General features: G+C 41.7%; 1 protein-coding gene across 1 annotated transcript in view; it reads right to left on the bottom strand.

The window, feature by feature from the left end:
* Positions 1–5,363: 5,363 nt before the first annotated feature.
* Positions 5,364–17,318, bottom strand: part of RHOJ (ras homolog family member J) — a 76,928-nt gene continuing 64,973 nt past the window's right edge. Inside the window, exons 3-5 of the mRNA XM_038544897.1 lie at positions 16,835–16,999; positions 14,935–15,030; positions 5,364–5,647 (exon numbers count right to left, since the gene is read on the bottom strand). Of these exons, the coding sequence (XP_038400825.1) occupies positions 5,501–5,647; positions 14,935–15,030; positions 16,835–16,999 (408 nt within the window). The 3' untranslated portion in view covers positions 5,364–5,500. The remainder of the gene's footprint in view (positions 5,648–14,934; positions 15,031–16,834; positions 17,000–17,318) is intronic.

The raw sequence follows: 17,318 nt of genomic DNA, 5'->3' as shown, positions 1-17,318 counted from the left end.
GTAGCGATCACATGGCGGAGAACATGGACTGTTTCAGTTGGGATAAAATTCTGCTGAGATGTACTTATACAGTAATTACTGTTTATTCAGGGCAAAAAACAATTTAAGCCAGGTGATGAGAAGAATGTAGAATTCATTAACCTTCTCACCCGTGGCTCCTCTAGGAGAACAAGATTCGATCGCTTAAGAAAAATGATTTTAAAAAATGGCAGGTGGTGGTAATTTTAGGTGTGGATTTACAAAGCTGCCCCAAACATACCTGTCTGCCATGAAAATATTACTATTTTTTCCTGCAAAGAATTAATATAAACTCAAAAAACTGGCATGTGCAGGGTTACGGAGAAGCTCAGTGAGCTAATATTATGGCTTGTAGGTGAGACTCAGTTCTGGGCTTTGGGGACCCTCTCCTCATCTTGCCCCCAACATCATATCCCCTAAAACACCGATCAGACTCTGTTCGTCAATGATAACTGCATATACTGATAGGCTTAGAGGGCATGGCTAAAAATGCAACAAAATCACACTGGCTATAGCAGCGTGAAGCTTCTGAGTCGCTGCAGAACCCAGGGAACAGTGGAATCACCAGGGTGGAACATGTTTAAAGCACACATGCACAAAAGGACTCTGGATTTGGACATAATATTCCCTAAGGAGAAAAAAAAATAGATTGTGACCAAGACTAATCATGCAGCTTTTATTCTAATTTCCTGCCATGGAAGTTAAAAGCCAAGAACTGTTGTTGAACTTGCATCCCTGAATTCACAGAAGAGCCAAACCCTCCTTGACTCATTCCTTCCCTAATCCACAGAGATCTCCAGTGAGCGCCGTCCAGCCTCTGATGTCCCAAGCGCCTCTGTGTAGAGCTTGGCGCTTTCATCTCCCTTCTGGGCTTTGTTGACCATGGAAGCACCACGAATTGTTGCTTTAGCTCATGTTTTTGCATTCTGGTATTGTTGTGCATGCTAAAGGCCACTGTTTAGTGATAATCCACTGAAGATGAATAAATATCTCTCATACAAGTAGCTGTCTTTCCAGATATCACAAAGTCATCCTTTTCAGGTTTTAAGTCATGCTAGTGCTTAAAAGACTTTCAAGATAATTGATGCGCTCATATTCCTTGGTAAATTTCCCCTGACCATCTGCTCTGTATTAGCAGAGAAGGTGCGAGCATGATGACCCACCTGCACTGCTACTGAACACCCAAAGAGCATTGTCTGGAATTTCATCATTTTTAAGGAATGATGAGGTGGAGTTATCTAGAATTAGCATATGATTAACCCTCTTGGCTGACTCTGGTAATGCTCCTCACATGAACAGTCCTCCCTTCTTCCCCAGAGCTCTGGAGGCCAGGCAGTACTTAGCCACTGCTTGGGAGAATTGTCAGGTGTGTGTGCTTTGCCTTGTGTTTTGTTTTAGTTTTCTCTCCATTCTCTAAATATTTTCTTTTTAAAGTACCTAACTTTCTTTGTAAAAAACTTGAATTCCCCAGTCTTCTTTTTCCCTTTCTGCTCCTAATGGTTCCTGAAATGAAAATATTCTGTTGAGTTTCCTTATTTGTACTTGGGCAGCCTACTCAATGACTTGTAAGAGAGTAGCTGGTGACCTGTAGCTCTCACTTATGAGAGAGAAAGCACATTTTGCATTCTGGCATTTAAACATAGGAACTGAAGACGTAAAGGGTTAGATAATCATCTCCAGCATGGTGCCAAACATTCCTTTAAAGCAAAACGTCAATTTCTAATCTTCCATCACTTTGGTCTCATGCTTGAATTTGCCTTTGTGAATGCAATGCTCCATCTTTAAAGGCTTACCTCAGGTCAAATATTTCTTTTTGAGGACTCTACTTTATGAGGTTATTCACTGGTAACAAGAACCTATACTCTACACAGTGTACATTTTCGTTGGCCTCAGGTTTGGGATTTAACTTTCTTTAATTTCTCCTAAAATTGTGAGTATAGTTGTGATTGCTCCTTTACTACCATTTAAATATTATTTCCTCATTGATGGTTCTATGAAGATTGTGTATGGATGGTTACATCTACTGCATCTGGCACTTCTTTTAAGGACCAGAAATCTTCAAAATGGTATTTTGCATATCATGATCAGACATATTGTTATTGGAGTTTCAGGACCAAAACTTCCTGTCATATGTGTATGACTTATTTTTTTCATTTCCCAGTTTACTGCTTCCCGGTTTAGGCTTGTTGTAGATACTGCATTTAGTAATTATTATTATTATTTTTTAAAGATTTACTTATTTATTCATGAGAGATGGAGAGAGAGAGAGAGAGAAAGAGAGAGAGACAAGCAGAGGGAGAGGCAGGCTCCATGCAAGGAGCCCAATGTGGGACTCGATCCTGGGACTCCAGGATCACGCCCTGGGGTGAAGGCAGGCGCCAAACTGCTGAGCCACCCAGGGATCCCCAGTAATTATTTTTTGAGTATAATTTTTCTTGGCAGAAATCAGCCCAGATTACTTACCCTGACATGGTTTTGACTCTTGTGGTAGTCTTTTGTGTTTCCAAAATAGCTAGGGAGTCCATTAATTCTACCATATAACCAACCATTTGATCGAAAAAAAAATCTGTCAAACTAGCTACTTGATTAAGCCATTAGATTGATTACATTGTTGCATACTGTACAATTAGATTGGGATTAGAGTATATTGTATATTGTCAGTTCAAAGCATAGTACAGATCAAATTCTTGTCTGTAGGTTATTACTAGTGTAATGGATTATCTAATTTATAGTGGCCTAAGTATATATTTGAAATGAGGCTAAGAGCTGTAGGATAAACAAATACAACTCCAGTAATATACCTACAAAACTACAACTTAGTGTCTGTGATAACGAATAGATTACAGTGCAGAGTTAAGGGCAGTGGATGGGAAGCAGAATAGCTGAGGTCTATCCCAGCTCTGCCACAACACATTTCTTTGGACCCATCTGGACTTGAGTTTCCTCATTTGTAGAATGAGGGAGTTGGACTATATTTTCTGGGGCCTCTTCTAGGTCTGAAAAGCTTAGACTCTACCCTCCAATGGAGATTGTCCCCTCTTCACTTTGGAAGATGGTCAAGGATCAAGGATCCTTCTTCAGATCCTTCTTTCAGATCTCTTCTTCTCTTTGACTTCCGAATATAGTTTGTTTAATCTTATGGCAGGAAACACTTTTTAGTGAATTGAACTGCCTCTTGTCATGAAACAGAGGATACATGGTTAACTTGGTGGAATGATACTAACTAATTTAGGTCGTTTTGTTCTTATTTTATTTAATAATGAGCTCCTAAGACCTTTGGGAACCTCTCCATTTAGACATGAACAGTCTCTCTCCAGGTTCTCGTTCTAGGTGAGAGAGTGATCTTCTCACTGTGAACAAGTTAATCCCTGTGGTCCAGTAGGGAGGTGATGGCCTGGGGAACCATTTGCCTATTGGAGCACACATCTGGAAAATTCTCCTTGGTGGAGCAAACATAGAACACTGAATATTTTACCCACATCAATGAGAAGTGAGGAGTGGGCCTTTAGTAAGATGTAACTATGCAATAACGCAACAAAACTGGCTAACAGCACTTCATTTATTACAGGGCTAAATGCTCATTATTGTTTGTAAAGAATAAATTCATAACCTCTGCGGAGTTATAGTTTATGCACAGTTGATTTCCATTTACAGAGGAAGAAAGTCCTAGTTTTCTCTAAATGTCAAGCTTTGACTTACAAAACTCCCGTTTTCTTTGTGTGTGGGGTTTGTGTGTCTGTGTGTGTGTGTGTGTGCGTGAGCGTGTATGTGCATGTTTAAGAAAATGTTTAGCAACTAGATGGGAAAGCAGGGAAATAGGACTTGCAACGCAGAAGAAGGGAAAACACATTTCAGAAATTCGAAACAAACAAAACCCAAACAACTGAGGGGATGTCACGGAAGGTCTCACCAGAAAAGACCCACATCATATGTTTCTTTTTTTATGTGCTTCCTCCAGGAGCAGAAGGGACTAGAAAGACTGGATTTTTCCAACAGAAGGAGTGTGAATCTGGAAATTCGTATGCTGAAATCAGTGTAATTTGATGCTGCAAAGAGGCACTTTGCTTCTGCAATTGAAATAAAAAGTAAAGTGGCTACCTGGGTGTTTCCAGGATAATTGTAAGCAAATAAGACTAATTAGGAGACTTTATAGTCTCTAATTAAAAGCTGGGAAATAATTCGCTCTGTGATACAAGAATCCCTGGATGTTTGGCAGAGGTATATAGAAAGGGCACATAATTCCTTACTGGGAGCTTTTACTTCCCAAGACCAAGGTTCCTGTTCTACAGAGCACATCATTTTGGAAGCAGGGGATGAACAGATTCAAGGCTTGGTACCCACAGATGCATCCCCTAAATACACATCTGGGACAATGAGAGAGAGGCAATGTATTAGCACCAGCTGTACTTGGAAAATGTCATTTAATAGATCTGGGGGTGTACATGGGGCAAGCTGCCAAGTGCTTCAGGTTGAAGTGGATAAATTGAAGCACTTTGCTTAACCTTTGGGGACTTTTAAAACATTTCCCTTTTCATGTCCCAGGTTATTATTGGGCAAGGGAGAAACTGAAATCAAGGGGGGAAAGAGCATGTGTTGGGGAAGGAAGGGAGCGGGAAAGTTCACTTTGCAGAATAGAGAATATTTTAAAAGCTAGGTGGGCCAGATTCTCCCCCAGGGAGTTCGATTAAAAAGCAGAAATGATACTTTCTTAAAAACAGTTCATTTGTAATTTCCCATGACAGTATAAATATGGAAAAAAAATAAGGCTCCCCATCAGTGATAATGTTTCCGGGGTGAATCTTTGGCAAAATTGTGGCCCGGCAACGATTCAGGTGGTGTTCTTCTTTCAACCAGGTTCACAAATCCTGGCTGCGTAAAATTTCCAAAAGGTTTAGCATTTTCTCATTTTCTTCTTACAGTCAGGCATTCAGAGGTACGTGTTGGTTCTGTAGCTTTGGCAGAAACACGCTGAAAATGGAAACGAATATAAAATACTTTGTCTTTAGGCTAATTTGGTCGGGACTTGCAAGGCCTGAGTAAAGTGGTACATTAGTACATTTCTTAAAATAATGCAAATAAATGCAAGACACGTAGGTAGACCCACAGATGCAGAGAAAAAGGTTAGGATAGTAATTCCTGCGTTTTTGTAGGAGACACCGGGTAAGGCCACCACTTCGGGAACCAAGTTCCCCTTCGGGGTGCTGGGTGATGATTTTCGACGAGCTTCACGTTCTTGGAGGCGAGATGCGAGCGCAGCTGGTCCCGCCGTGGCTCGGGGGCTGCGGGCTGGAGGGCGCAGCTGGCGGGCGGCGGGCGGGCCGGCGGGCTCCACCCCCCCCCCCCCCCCCCCCCCCCCCGCCCCGGGCAAGGGGCTTCCTCCCCGGGCCTGGCCTCCTGCGTGGCTTGAGCTCGGTCTCAGGTCTCAGGGCGGCTGCCACCCCGCCCTCGCCGTCGGGTGGGGCGCAGGCCCGGCCCCGCAGCCTCAGATAATCGAACAGCAGCTGTGACACTCAGAACAGCGCTTCTTCTTTTTCTTGGGGTGGAAAATGGTGAGGATCGCTTCATCAAAAACCGCTTTGAGACCTTTCTGAGTTAGGGCCGAGCATTCCAAGTAGCACTGTGCTCCGATCTTCAACACAAAAAAAGGAGAGAGAGAGTGACATAAGTCAATCGGAGAAGGACAAACATTATATGGTCTCATTCGTTTGGGGAATATAGAAAATAGTAACAGGGAATAAAAGGGAAAGGAGAAAAAAAATAAGTGGGAGATATCAGGGAGGGAGACAGAACATGAGACCCCTAACTCTGGGAAACGAACTAGGGGTGGTGGAAGGGGAGGTGGGCGGGGGGTGGGGGTGACTGGGTGATGGGCACTGAGGGGGGCACTTGATGGGATGAGCACTGGGTGTTATTCTGTATGTTGGCAAATTGAACACCAATAAAAAATAAATATATATATATATATAAAGGAGAGAGAAAGGCATGAGAGGGAAAGAAAAAAGAAAAGCAGAGCGGGGTTCAGTGTCCTGCCCAGCCAAGTGCTACTGAGGCCTGTGCCACAAACAGCCCGGGGTTGGTTTGGACTGTTGTTGTGGTTTCTTTTGCATTTTCATTTGCATCTGCTATCTTAACTTTTATGTTTTACTTCCTGATATTAGCAATAAATGCTTGTGGATTGCTTTTGCTTAAGCAGTAAATTCTGAAAGTGAAAAGCTTAAGCAGTAAATTCTGAAAGTGATCCGCAGCCACTCATTCTTAATGTAAGAATATAACAAATGTAAAAACTGCGTGAGGATTCAAAAGCGGCGATATTGTTTAAATATAGTTTGCGAACAACAGGGCTACATGATGTTGTTTTTAGCAGCCTTTCATATGCATGCGGAATGCGGAATGTATAAATCTGGTACAAGTGAAATGTATCTCCTTCTGTATGCGGGAAGGCAAAGTGTCAACTTGGTGGGAAAGCATATAGAAAGGGAGCGGGTGATAAGGTTTGATAGGTCATTCTTCACTACAGTGCACTTCTGATGAAGTATCTCTCAGCAAGGTAATATCCAGTTGACATTATTATTTGGTTTTAACATACTTTAAAAGGCATGTTTCTAAGGAGTTGAAAAACCCAAAACATGTAAAATAAAAATCATAAAATACATTTACTGAGGGGACACCCTCCTTGTTAAGTATACATTCTATGTGTACTTAAATGATAAAAATATTTTGTTCTTGCTTAGGATTTTCTTTCAAAGCTTTTGACAATTTCATGCTATGGTATATTTGATAATCACAAAAATCTTTTTGAGAAATATAGGAATTCAGTTCAGAACTATAGCTTCTCATTTAACGAATAGCAAGGCAGGCAGAGCAGACCATGTTTGGCAGTCAAATTCATGAGATTGTTCGTGTGAGGGAGACTCAGGGTTTTAATTGCTCATAAGCTTGGTATGAGCTAATGACATGATGTAGGCCTTTTAATGTGAAGGACATCTGGAGAAATGCTTTTTATTATATGCTTCACATTATACGAATAACTGAAGAATTAAAGAAGATTCACAGGAGGGTAGTTGGATGGTGAGCCCTTGGAAGCCACAGCAGATATGTGAGTAAAGCAGAGTAGCAAAATCACATGCCTATTGCAGTAGCTTATGTTCATGAGGAAAGCAGAGTGGGTGCCAGACAGTAGGGACAGGTGGAAAATGTGGTGGCCTGAAACACACCCCCCCTCTAGAGTTGGTAGTCTTACTCAGCTTTGGACAATTGTTGCCATGGTTCACTGTTGCCCATCCTTGTAGAGTTGGACTATTGGATTTTTAGGGACACCTTGGTGGCTCAGTGGTTGAGCATCTGCCTTCCACTCAGGTTGTGATCCCAGGGTCCTGGGATCAAGTCCCACATCAGGCTTCCCGCAGGGAGCCTGCTTCTCTCTCTGCCTATGTCTCTGTCTCTCAGTGTCTCTCATGAATAAATAAATAAACTCTTTTAAAAAAATAATTACCAATTTAAAAAATATTCTGTGAGCCAACCAAGACACTAATGTGTGATTTCTGTGGCAATGACCAGCCAGTTTGCAATGAGTGGACTGTAGGAATTTGTAGTTTCACTTAAGATATGGGAGCTGCCCCAGAAGATAAAATGACTTGTTTAAGGGCCCCCACCCAGAAAGTGGAAGAACTAGACCAGAATCTGGGTCTCACTTGGTGTGTGTTTTCTCTGTTCTATGGTGGTCACCCTTACCACTCAACTCTGCAAGGAGCTGGTCAAAAATTAAGCATGAAATAAAGTTTTTCTGATTGGGTCCACATACTATGCACTTCCCCCATAAAAGGAATAGATACTGTATGAGTTAAAGGAAAATACCCACAGAAAAGATGTTGGATATTAAAAGCCTATTTTATGGCTTTATTTTATTTTATTTTATTTTATTTTATTTTTTTTACGATTATTTATTTATTTATTCATGAGAGACACAGAGAAAGAGAGAGGCAGAGACACAGGCAGAGGGAGAAGCAGGCTCCATGCAGGGAGCCCGACACGGGACTCGATCCTGGGTCTCCAGGATCAGGCCCTGGGCTGAAGGTGGAGCTAAACTGCTGAGCCACCCGGGCTGCCCTTATGGTTTCATTTTAATCATGGTTTGGCCTTTGGATTAAAATGTAGCTTTTTCATATGCAACTGATGAATCATTACATTCTACCTCTGAAATCCGGCCCCCCCACAAGAAAAAGGCTTTTTAAAATCATTAAAAACAGTTGGGTGCAAAAGAGGGATAAAAAATAGAGAACATTTTCCTAATAATGTCATGAAATGTCATCTATTACATTTTGGGATTGTAGCCAATGCTTGCTATGCACATGTGAAATGCACACCACTCTAGTGAAGATGTCAGCTGAATGATCGCTTGTCATATGCTACCTCTTCTCTGTCATCCTGAAAACATACCCAGAGAGTGAGGTGGGGCCATTCTATCTGGAGTGCCTCCCCACTAAGATGGCAAGCCCCACTTGATTCAGAAATTACAGGAGAGCTGGGCTCAGTTCACATGTGGGGCTCTGAGCCAACTGATCCTGTATGGTGGGCAGAGGCGCTGTGTCGTCCTCACTCCAGAGTGCTGCTAACAGCATGGTAGGGTTTGCCTTTCGAAGGTGGAGAAGGAGCCCAAATGTGTCTGTCTCAATTCAGGTATTTCTGAAGATAATGAAACTGTGGATTGGGGGATTATTGTGTAACTGTATTAATGTAACATTGTTTTGGACTGATGGTTCTGGGAAAAGTAGCACACAGATTTTGGGTGCGATTTGGGAAATTTGTGTGAGAAACAGAATCCAAGTATGAGGCAAGTATTTTGTTAACCGTGTATCAGGTGCTCTGAAGGTCAGAGAGAAGACTTCACCCTGGTTCAGGGAAAAGGCACAGCCATGTGATAGACATGACTGACAATAAGCCACCTCATTTATGACCTCCACAGGGTGAGATGGAAAACAGTCTCAAGGAAACATGACTTTCCTTACAGCTTCCTCTGCCTCTTGGAGCAAAGTGACCTACATAGTCAAATATTTAGAACAATCTGTAAGAGCTCAGGATTTGTGGATCCTTGTTTAGATATACATGTTAGCAATCTGTGACATACTTTGTCAAGATGATTTCTTTTCCAGAAATAAAAAAAGCAAACCCAGAGATTGAGGAATACAAACTGAGAGAACATGTTTCTCATAGCTTTGTTAGAGCTGAAATTTATCATCCCAAAGCTGGGAAATTTATCAGGCATGTGCAGAACATACAAGAGTCTGACAAGAAGAAATTAAACAAACAAAACCCACAGTGACCAACTGAGTGAAGGAAAACTACCCCTTCTTCCAGGTTGTCCTTGTGGAGGTAGGACAGGTTATAGAATAAAATAGAGTGTAACTGGAAGCCATAAAGGCAAAGAGGTCTCCCCAGCCATAGATGCATCTGAGAGGCACATGAATTTAGCAACAACTATAGTTTGCTGAGCTGGACCTCATGTTTCATTGGTTCACTTAATGGTAGTAAGAGCTTTGCAAGGTGAGTCTGTCATTACCCTCATCTGCAGCTCAAAAAACTGATGCCAGAGAGAAGAAGTTACCTCCGGAAGGGCACACAGCTAAAACAATATCGGAGGTCTGAATTTGTCTGTCCCCTAAGCCAGAGTCTTAACCACTCTGTGAGGCTGCCATCTACCAAATGAAAAAAAAAAAAAAAAATGTGGCCGAAGGAAAAGAACTAATGAAATAATCGAGATGTTGTTTTGGATGTAGTGAGGGTGTTGAGAGAGGACGAAAAGAAAGAGTAAGGCATTTCCTATAAGTGGAGAGAAGAGAAAATATTAGTGAAATAAACAGAATAAGCTGGCATCTAAACAATAAGCTAATAACTGAGAAGAACTCTCTTTTAAGAATTAGGAAAGGTATAGGCAACTTGAAAGCCAAGAAAAGGAAAAAGAACCCAACAGCTTGTGAGATAAATTTCATCATAACAAATTGCTCAAAGAGGAAAAATCTGTCTAGGCTGGATAGATTTGCAGTTGATTTTTTGGTAAGGCTATAAAGCAGAGATTGCCAGCTCAGGGATGGGTAGATAATGTGAGTGCACTGCTTGAGCGTTGGTAATATGGAGTGGTGGGGATTGTGACAAATTGAAGAGTATGTTCCTTGTTTAAAAGACTGTTTAAAGGGGATCCCTGGGTGGCTCAGCGGTTTAGCGCCTGCCTTTGGCCCAGGGCGCAATCCTGGAGTCCCGGGATCGAGTTCCATGTCGGGCTCCCGGCATGGAGCCTGCTTCTTCCTCTGCCTATGTCTCTCTCTCTCTCTCTCTCTCTCTCTCTATCATAAATAAATAAAATCTTTAAAAAAATATATTAAAAAAAAAAGACTGTTTAAAGGTTGCAGTTGATGAAGTCCTAGCCTAGTGTTGCCAGACCTTCAGATTTTTTATTTTTAGAAGCCAGAAGTGTGTATCTTCATGGAAAGTTTCCGTTGTTCAATGTCGGCCACTAAATCACATTAAAAATACACATGTAGACTGATGAAAGCATTTGTGAGTGAAATCTGGCTCATCGCTTGCCAATGCACTCTCTATGCTTTAAAGGATGCCTTTACATGCACTTGTCTTTCTATTTGGAATTTTTTCCTTCCTAGTCTCCTACTTTGTCCACCTGACAAACTCGTCCTTATCCTTCAAACCTGGCTCAGATGTCACTGGCTCTGAGAAATTGTCTCTGAATCCTCCTTCCCTGAATGTGTCCATCACTACCCATCTCTGCTACCTCAGTACTAAGTATTCATGCAGGGGACATGAGGGAAGGGGCCATGGGCCTCTTGAAGGAAGGCATTTCATTCTTGCAACCCAGACTCCAGCAGTGAAGTGACCAATCAATTTTCAGTGACCATGAGAGAAGAAAGAAATGGCCAGCACAGAAAACAAGGAGGTTAACGGTGACTTTTGCAGTCAGTAGGTGGGTATTAAAGATTCCAGTTGATTAAGATGACTGAATATTGAGGAGTGCCTGGGTGGCTCAGTGAGTTAAGTGTCCGACTCTTAGTTTCGGCTCAGGTCATGATCTTGCCATCGTAGAATCAAACCCCGCGTCCGGCTCTGCACTCAGTGTGGAGTCAGCTTCAGATTCTCTCTCCCTCTCCCTCCTTCTCTCTCTCTCTCTCTCTCAAATAAATATATAAAATCTTAAAAAAAAAAGGTATCTGAACATAGATTACAGGATTTCTGCAGTAATTTTGCTGCTTTAAACCCACTGGTGCATGCATGTCACAAAGCCAGCCGGAAATAGGTACAAAGACAAACAGTGAGAAAACCAGTAAGAAAGACACAGGGTGAAGAAGATAGCAGAGCAAAAAGAGGCCAAAGGCTGCAAAAGGGAAAATGTTTTGTCAAGAAATACCTTAGGAAGTTGGAACTTAGAAAATCATGTTTAGGTTGCATCAAATGGTATTGGGAAAGAGAATGCACAAAGAATTATATTCTTAGAGCTAAAGTGTAGCAAAGTGTCCTGCACATGCTAGGTGGTCAGTGAGTTACTGACAAGCACACCCAGTAGCAGTAGCCATGTGCGCAAATGGGGAAAGCTGGCTGGAGATTAAAAGATGCAATAATGGCAGGAAGAGGGAGAATAAAACAAGTAGAGGGATAATGATGAATATTTATTATCAATTGATACAAAATATTTATGTAAATGTGGTTGACTTTTGACAAGTGTAAGGAATTGTAAATATGCATGATGTTAAAATATCCTTTAAAAATAAAATGCCCTTTGAGGCTAAAAGGAGATGATAGATGAAAAATGCTTTGGAAGTTGAAAAGTCTTGAGCAAAAGGAATTGGATATGAGAAATTTTAACGTGCAAAGCTTTTAAACTATGGGAAGAATGCGCACATTAAAATATGGGGCTTCAGTGTATAAAAAAGAAGCCCCAAACCTAAGGGTTTCTTTTCAGAATAGAGGAGGGAAGAAGAGCATAGTGGGAAAAGCAGTTTCATATCCCAGCTCTGCCACTTTCTAGCAGTGTGACCTTAGCCTCTCTGGGCCTCAGTTTCCTCTAGGAAAGTGGAAATAATAATACACACACCTCAGGGGGTTGCTGTGAGGATTAATTAAGACAAGGCATGTGAAGTGCTTGGCATAAAGCCTAGCGCACTGCAAACACTCCATAGATACTAGCTGTTATTATAAACTACTTGAAAGGAAAGTCAGGGAGCAGAGAAACTTAAAGCATCTCTATAATTACATGTATTGTGATGAAACAAGTTAAACTCTTGCTTGGATTTCTTCTAAATTGGATTTCGTAAGCTAAACATGATTCTCTCTGTATCTGAGAGCAGTTGCTAGGAGAAACTGGCAAAAGGCAATAAAGTGGTGAACTCAGCCATTGTTCCTAAAATTAGTATGAAACAAGATGGGAGGCTTTGGAGTGACTTCTTTTCAGAGGGAAAAACAACCCCCTAAATGAGAAGTTAGGCCAGGACACTGACAACATGATGGTGGCGCTAGGACAGAAGCGAGGCACACAGACCAAGCTCCTGCAAAATGCTGATTCTCCCGGGGGACCTCCTCGTTGTGAAAAATGCATAGCTGGAAATCACATATACTTGTTGGTGGAGTTATTTGTCTATGCGCCTTAGTGAGGGAAGTTTCTTTCTTTCTTTTTTTTTTTTTTTTTTAAGATTTTGTTTATTTATTCATGAGAGACACACAGAGAGAGGCAGAGACATAGGCAGAGGGAGAAGCAGGCCCCATGCAGGGACCCTGAGGCAGGACTGGATCCCAGGACCCCAGGATCATGACCTGAGCCAAAGGCAGATGCTCAATCACTGAGCCACCCAGGTGTCCCTTAGGGAAGAAAGTTAAGCTGAATGTGTGAGGAAGAGGTTGAGGAACCTATAGACATGTATCCATTTTACAGAAGGCAAAATAAATGGTTGGAGGAGACCATGGTCAGGTACGCAAGGATGACATCCCCACATCTGAATTAGAGTTGCTTGGGGGATTAACTGCTGCACGAATCCAACATGTTCATCTCCCCAAGACTCTTATTTCCTCACCTGCAAGATGAGACACACGCTATGTGCTTCAGAAAATTACCTGGAGGCTGAAATGAGGCCGAGCCTGCAGAGTGCTTAGTATCCTAAGAACTCAATGAATGGCTCATACTGGTAGTTATGACATGATATTCACAGAAGTAGGAAGTGTTGTCTCAACAATTTGTGACACTTTCTCATGTATCACGACCATAAAAACATAATTCTATTTAATTCACTTCGGTTTGAGTGTATCACTTAGTCATGGTGCCTATAAGAACATTTTAAGAAGAGAAATGCATACATCTTTGTTCATGAATTTGTAGGTAATATTCTACTTGACTGGTTTAAAAGGGTGACTCCTTCTCTGCCCAGTGTATGCATTTTGCAGGGTTGGTTACTTTAGAAACTTTAGTCACTTTAAGATTTTATTTATTTATTTATTTGAGAGAGAGAGAGAGAGAGAGAGAGAGCGCAAGTGGCAGGGCTGGGGGGTGGGGCAGAGAGAGACTCTCAAGCAGACTCCAGGCTGAGCTTGGAGTGCAACTTGGGGCTCGATCTCATGACCATGAGATCATGACCTGAGCTGAAACCAAGATTCAGATACTTAATCGACTGAGCCCCCCAGAAACCCCTAGAAGCTTTAGTTACTTTAGAAAAAGAACAATTTCTAAAACCTCTGGCCCGGGTCTGTGGGTTTGTGACTAAATCAGTGAGGAGGTGGACTCAGATTATGGAAATATGATTTAAAAGCCTCTTCGTGTATAAAACAGCTCCTCCACTTGTCCCCATTTTATTGTCTGCTTTGGCACACACATCTTGGTGGTAATCGGGAGACAAAGATTTGGTCTTACGTAATTTCCCCATCAGAATCACCATTCACGTTAAGCTCTCAAGAATGAAGAAAGGTTGGTGAAAACAGTTCCAGCTGTGAGCTAGTTGATATTATTCTGTCAGCAGCCACTTGGATTCTCCAACTGGTTACCTTCTGCTCTATGTTACTCTTCTAGATGCTGTTTGTGACATAATCCAGTGTCCTAAGTGGCCATTCATTATATGGGGAACAGATATAACCCTGCCAGACGCTAATCCAAGTTTTTCCCAAGGAAATCACAAAATGCCTTTTATGGGGTCATTTCAATGAATTACATTGATAATAAGCAGTGAGATATACAAATATATACCTAATGACTCACTTTATTCATACTAAATAACAGCAACTGGATATTCTAAAGGTTGCTAAATCAGATGATAAGTGCTTCAGCAGTTTAAATTCACCAAGTGTGGGTTTCGTTCAGTTTGGTTGTCTTGGGAGGTGAGGGGGGGAGGGAGGGAGGGAGGGAGGGAGGGGGATGGAGGGGGAGTGTGGTGTGGAGGGAAGGAGGGTATGGGCGAGGAAGGAAGGAGGTGCAGGAAGTAAGGACTGAGAGAGAGAGAAGAGAGCGATCAAGGAGGCGCCCAGCAACCGGAAGGAAGGAAGGCCTGTAAGCGAAGGAAGCGAATGGAGGACCTTCCGACTCTCTCTTCCTTCCTCTTCTCCTATCCCTCCTTTTTCACTTCCTTCCTTCCTTCCTTCCTTCCTTCCTTCCTTCCTTCCTTCCTTCCTTCCTTCTTCTCCTTTCTTCCTTCCCGCCTGCCTGCCTTCCTTTCTTCCTTCTTAACAAGAAACTGACAACAGTGGCTGGGAAGAACACTAACCAAATGGTTGGTCCCTTCCAGCCTAACTAAAACAGGGGGAGGACAGCATGAAGCAGACAGAAGACCCACGAACACGTACTTTAAAGCAAAAGCCTACGGAGCTCACCCATTCCAAATCATACACCAAATTCTTCTCTTAGCATATATTTAAAATTAAATTCAAATCTGACTCTACCGCTTTTGCAAGCTTCACACCATGCTCGTAGGTGAGGGGTTTCTCTTTCATATACAGCAAACGGGCCAAGGTTTTGGGGTCATCTCGGAGATCAATCTGGCAAAAAAAAAAAAAAAATACACATGTGACCAGCTCACATATTTTTTCAGACCTAACCAGGTATTTTAAACTGTGATATGGTAGAGATTCCCCTCTCCCTCTTAAGATCTATGAAGTTGCTTACTTTTCTTTAAGGAGGCACATACACATGTCCATGTTACATCTAAAAAAGTAAAGTGTTTTCTTCGTAAGTGTAAACAGCAGACTTTCCATGTGTTTTCTTCTTCAAAAGCAAGTCCCCCGAGAGCTGAGGACTTACTCCTGAGGTTGTCTGAGGTGTTTTTGAAATTTCCTATTTATTTTTAGATCCCGCTTATAGGAAATGCACGATGATCGATCGGTCTTATTACCTTACAGTGATGCCTCATTTGATCCGAAATTATATTACTCATTTCTTAATAGTCTATTTCCTGGCTCTGAATACATCTTTGTCTTCACCCTCATGGGGATAACGATTTGCCTTCTGTTGGAATATTCTAAGGACTGTCACTGCAGGCTCTGAAGGCACTTCCTCAAGAGGAACTCCCAAAGGGTCTGCTCAAGGAATACGTGTTAATCTTTTCAAAGGTAGAACTGCTTTGAAAATGGTATATACATTTGGATTAGTTTTGGTAATTTAATTAAATATTTTAGTTGCTTTAAAATCTCACTGTGTATGTGAACCTATGCATACATGAATGGGTGTAAACGTGAACTTGAATTTTAAAGAAAAACCAATGTATTCATCTATTAGAGGTCCATTTATAAGCACATTGCTCAGCTTTCCTAATTTGTGGGTTTCTTCTTGTTTAGTCCTGATTGCTCAATGCAGTGCCCGCCGATGATAAAGCAGGCTCAAATGGCACAGAGATGCTTCTGTCCTGTCACATATTTTGGCAGCAGGGATGTAGGCCTTACCTATATGGTCGAACATTATCATCTGGAATTAAGGTAAAAGACTGCATTTAAAGAATTATCTTTCAGAATAGAAGCATTAACTCTACTCTGAGTTTTGGATATGTTAATTATCTGTCCATATCTTTTCTAGGAAGTACTTTTCTTTTATCATTTTTGAACACTTCTCTTTGTCAGAGTATAAAATGATGTATAGAAAATAGGAGCATATGAAACAGATAACAATAAAACCCATCAGTATTATTACATTTCTGTGTCTTTGGATAGTAATTTAAGTTTTAACATAGCAAAAAATAAAATCCTTTCAAAACTAGAAAAAAGTAGAAACAATCTTGAACACATTTGTGCAATTGGCTTACTGTTGGAAATTCAAATTATAGAACTTTATTAGCTTTCAAAACACTTCACAGCCTTTTACAATCACAGGTTTGTTTATCTGATACATCTGTTTTTAACTTCCCTCCTAAGATCTGTAAGACCAGGAGGTTTAAAGGGAACGGAGGAGTCAATTTCTGTCTTCCTTCTCCAGTGGTGTTAAGGAGCTCCTGTTATCAGGTGCTCATTCTGACTGCTGGAGTCATTTTGACATTCACACCCATTTTGTGACTTTCAAGCAATTGTAGATTTCAGATATGAAAAATATTAGGTAGTAAGTGTGATTGACATCCCCACCTCATTCCTCTGGCTCAGGGCTGGAGAAGGGTGTCTGCTTCAAAAAGTACTTTGTTATTTAAAATAAAAAGCAGAGACAGAGGGCTGTCTATCGAATTGATATATCCGAGACTCTCTTATCTCTTGGTGAAAGAGGATGCTCAAGAGACACCTAAAGGGTCTTTCCTTTTGTGCTGCCCTCCTGCCCCTCCCCCCCCCGCCCCCCCCCACCATCTCTGCCATCGCCGCCTCTAACCTGAGTCCCTATGAGGACATAAGGCACATGAGGCATGCAGTCCTTCAACTCCGGGACCCATTCCTCCTGGACGTTGTGGTAAGAGGCAGGATTTACGACGGAGAAGCAGATCAAAAACACATCCGTGTTGGGGTAGGAGAGTGGCCTCAGCTGGTTGTAATCCTCCTGCAGGAAGAGCAAAGAGTTTGTGCAGCCTGGGAAAGGGCGTTCCCCTACAATTGAGTGTCCTGAGCCAGGATTCCCCTGCAGGGCCCTAGGACTGGGTTCCTTCCCAGCCCTGGGATCTGGTGGTTGCCTCCAGGTATTGCTAGAAATAGAGGAGCCATCAGTCAGGAAAACACCCTTCCTTGTGTAAAGAGATTATAAATTGCCCCCTTTTAAAGAACTTAAAGAGAACTTTTTTTTTTTTTAGCAGCTTCGGTGAGATAATTTACATACTATAAAGTTCACCCATTTTTTTTTAAAGTTCACTCATTTAATGTAT

Source organism: Canis lupus, chromosome 8 (genome assembly GCF_011100685.1).
Source record: "Canis lupus familiaris isolate Mischka breed German Shepherd chromosome 8, alternate assembly UU_Cfam_GSD_1.0, whole genome shotgun sequence".
Lineage (NCBI taxonomy): Eukaryota > Metazoa > Chordata > Mammalia > Carnivora > Canidae > Canis > Canis lupus.
The sequence above is the reverse complement of the archived record's forward strand: the minus strand, read 5'-3'. Positions and strand labels throughout refer to the sequence as shown.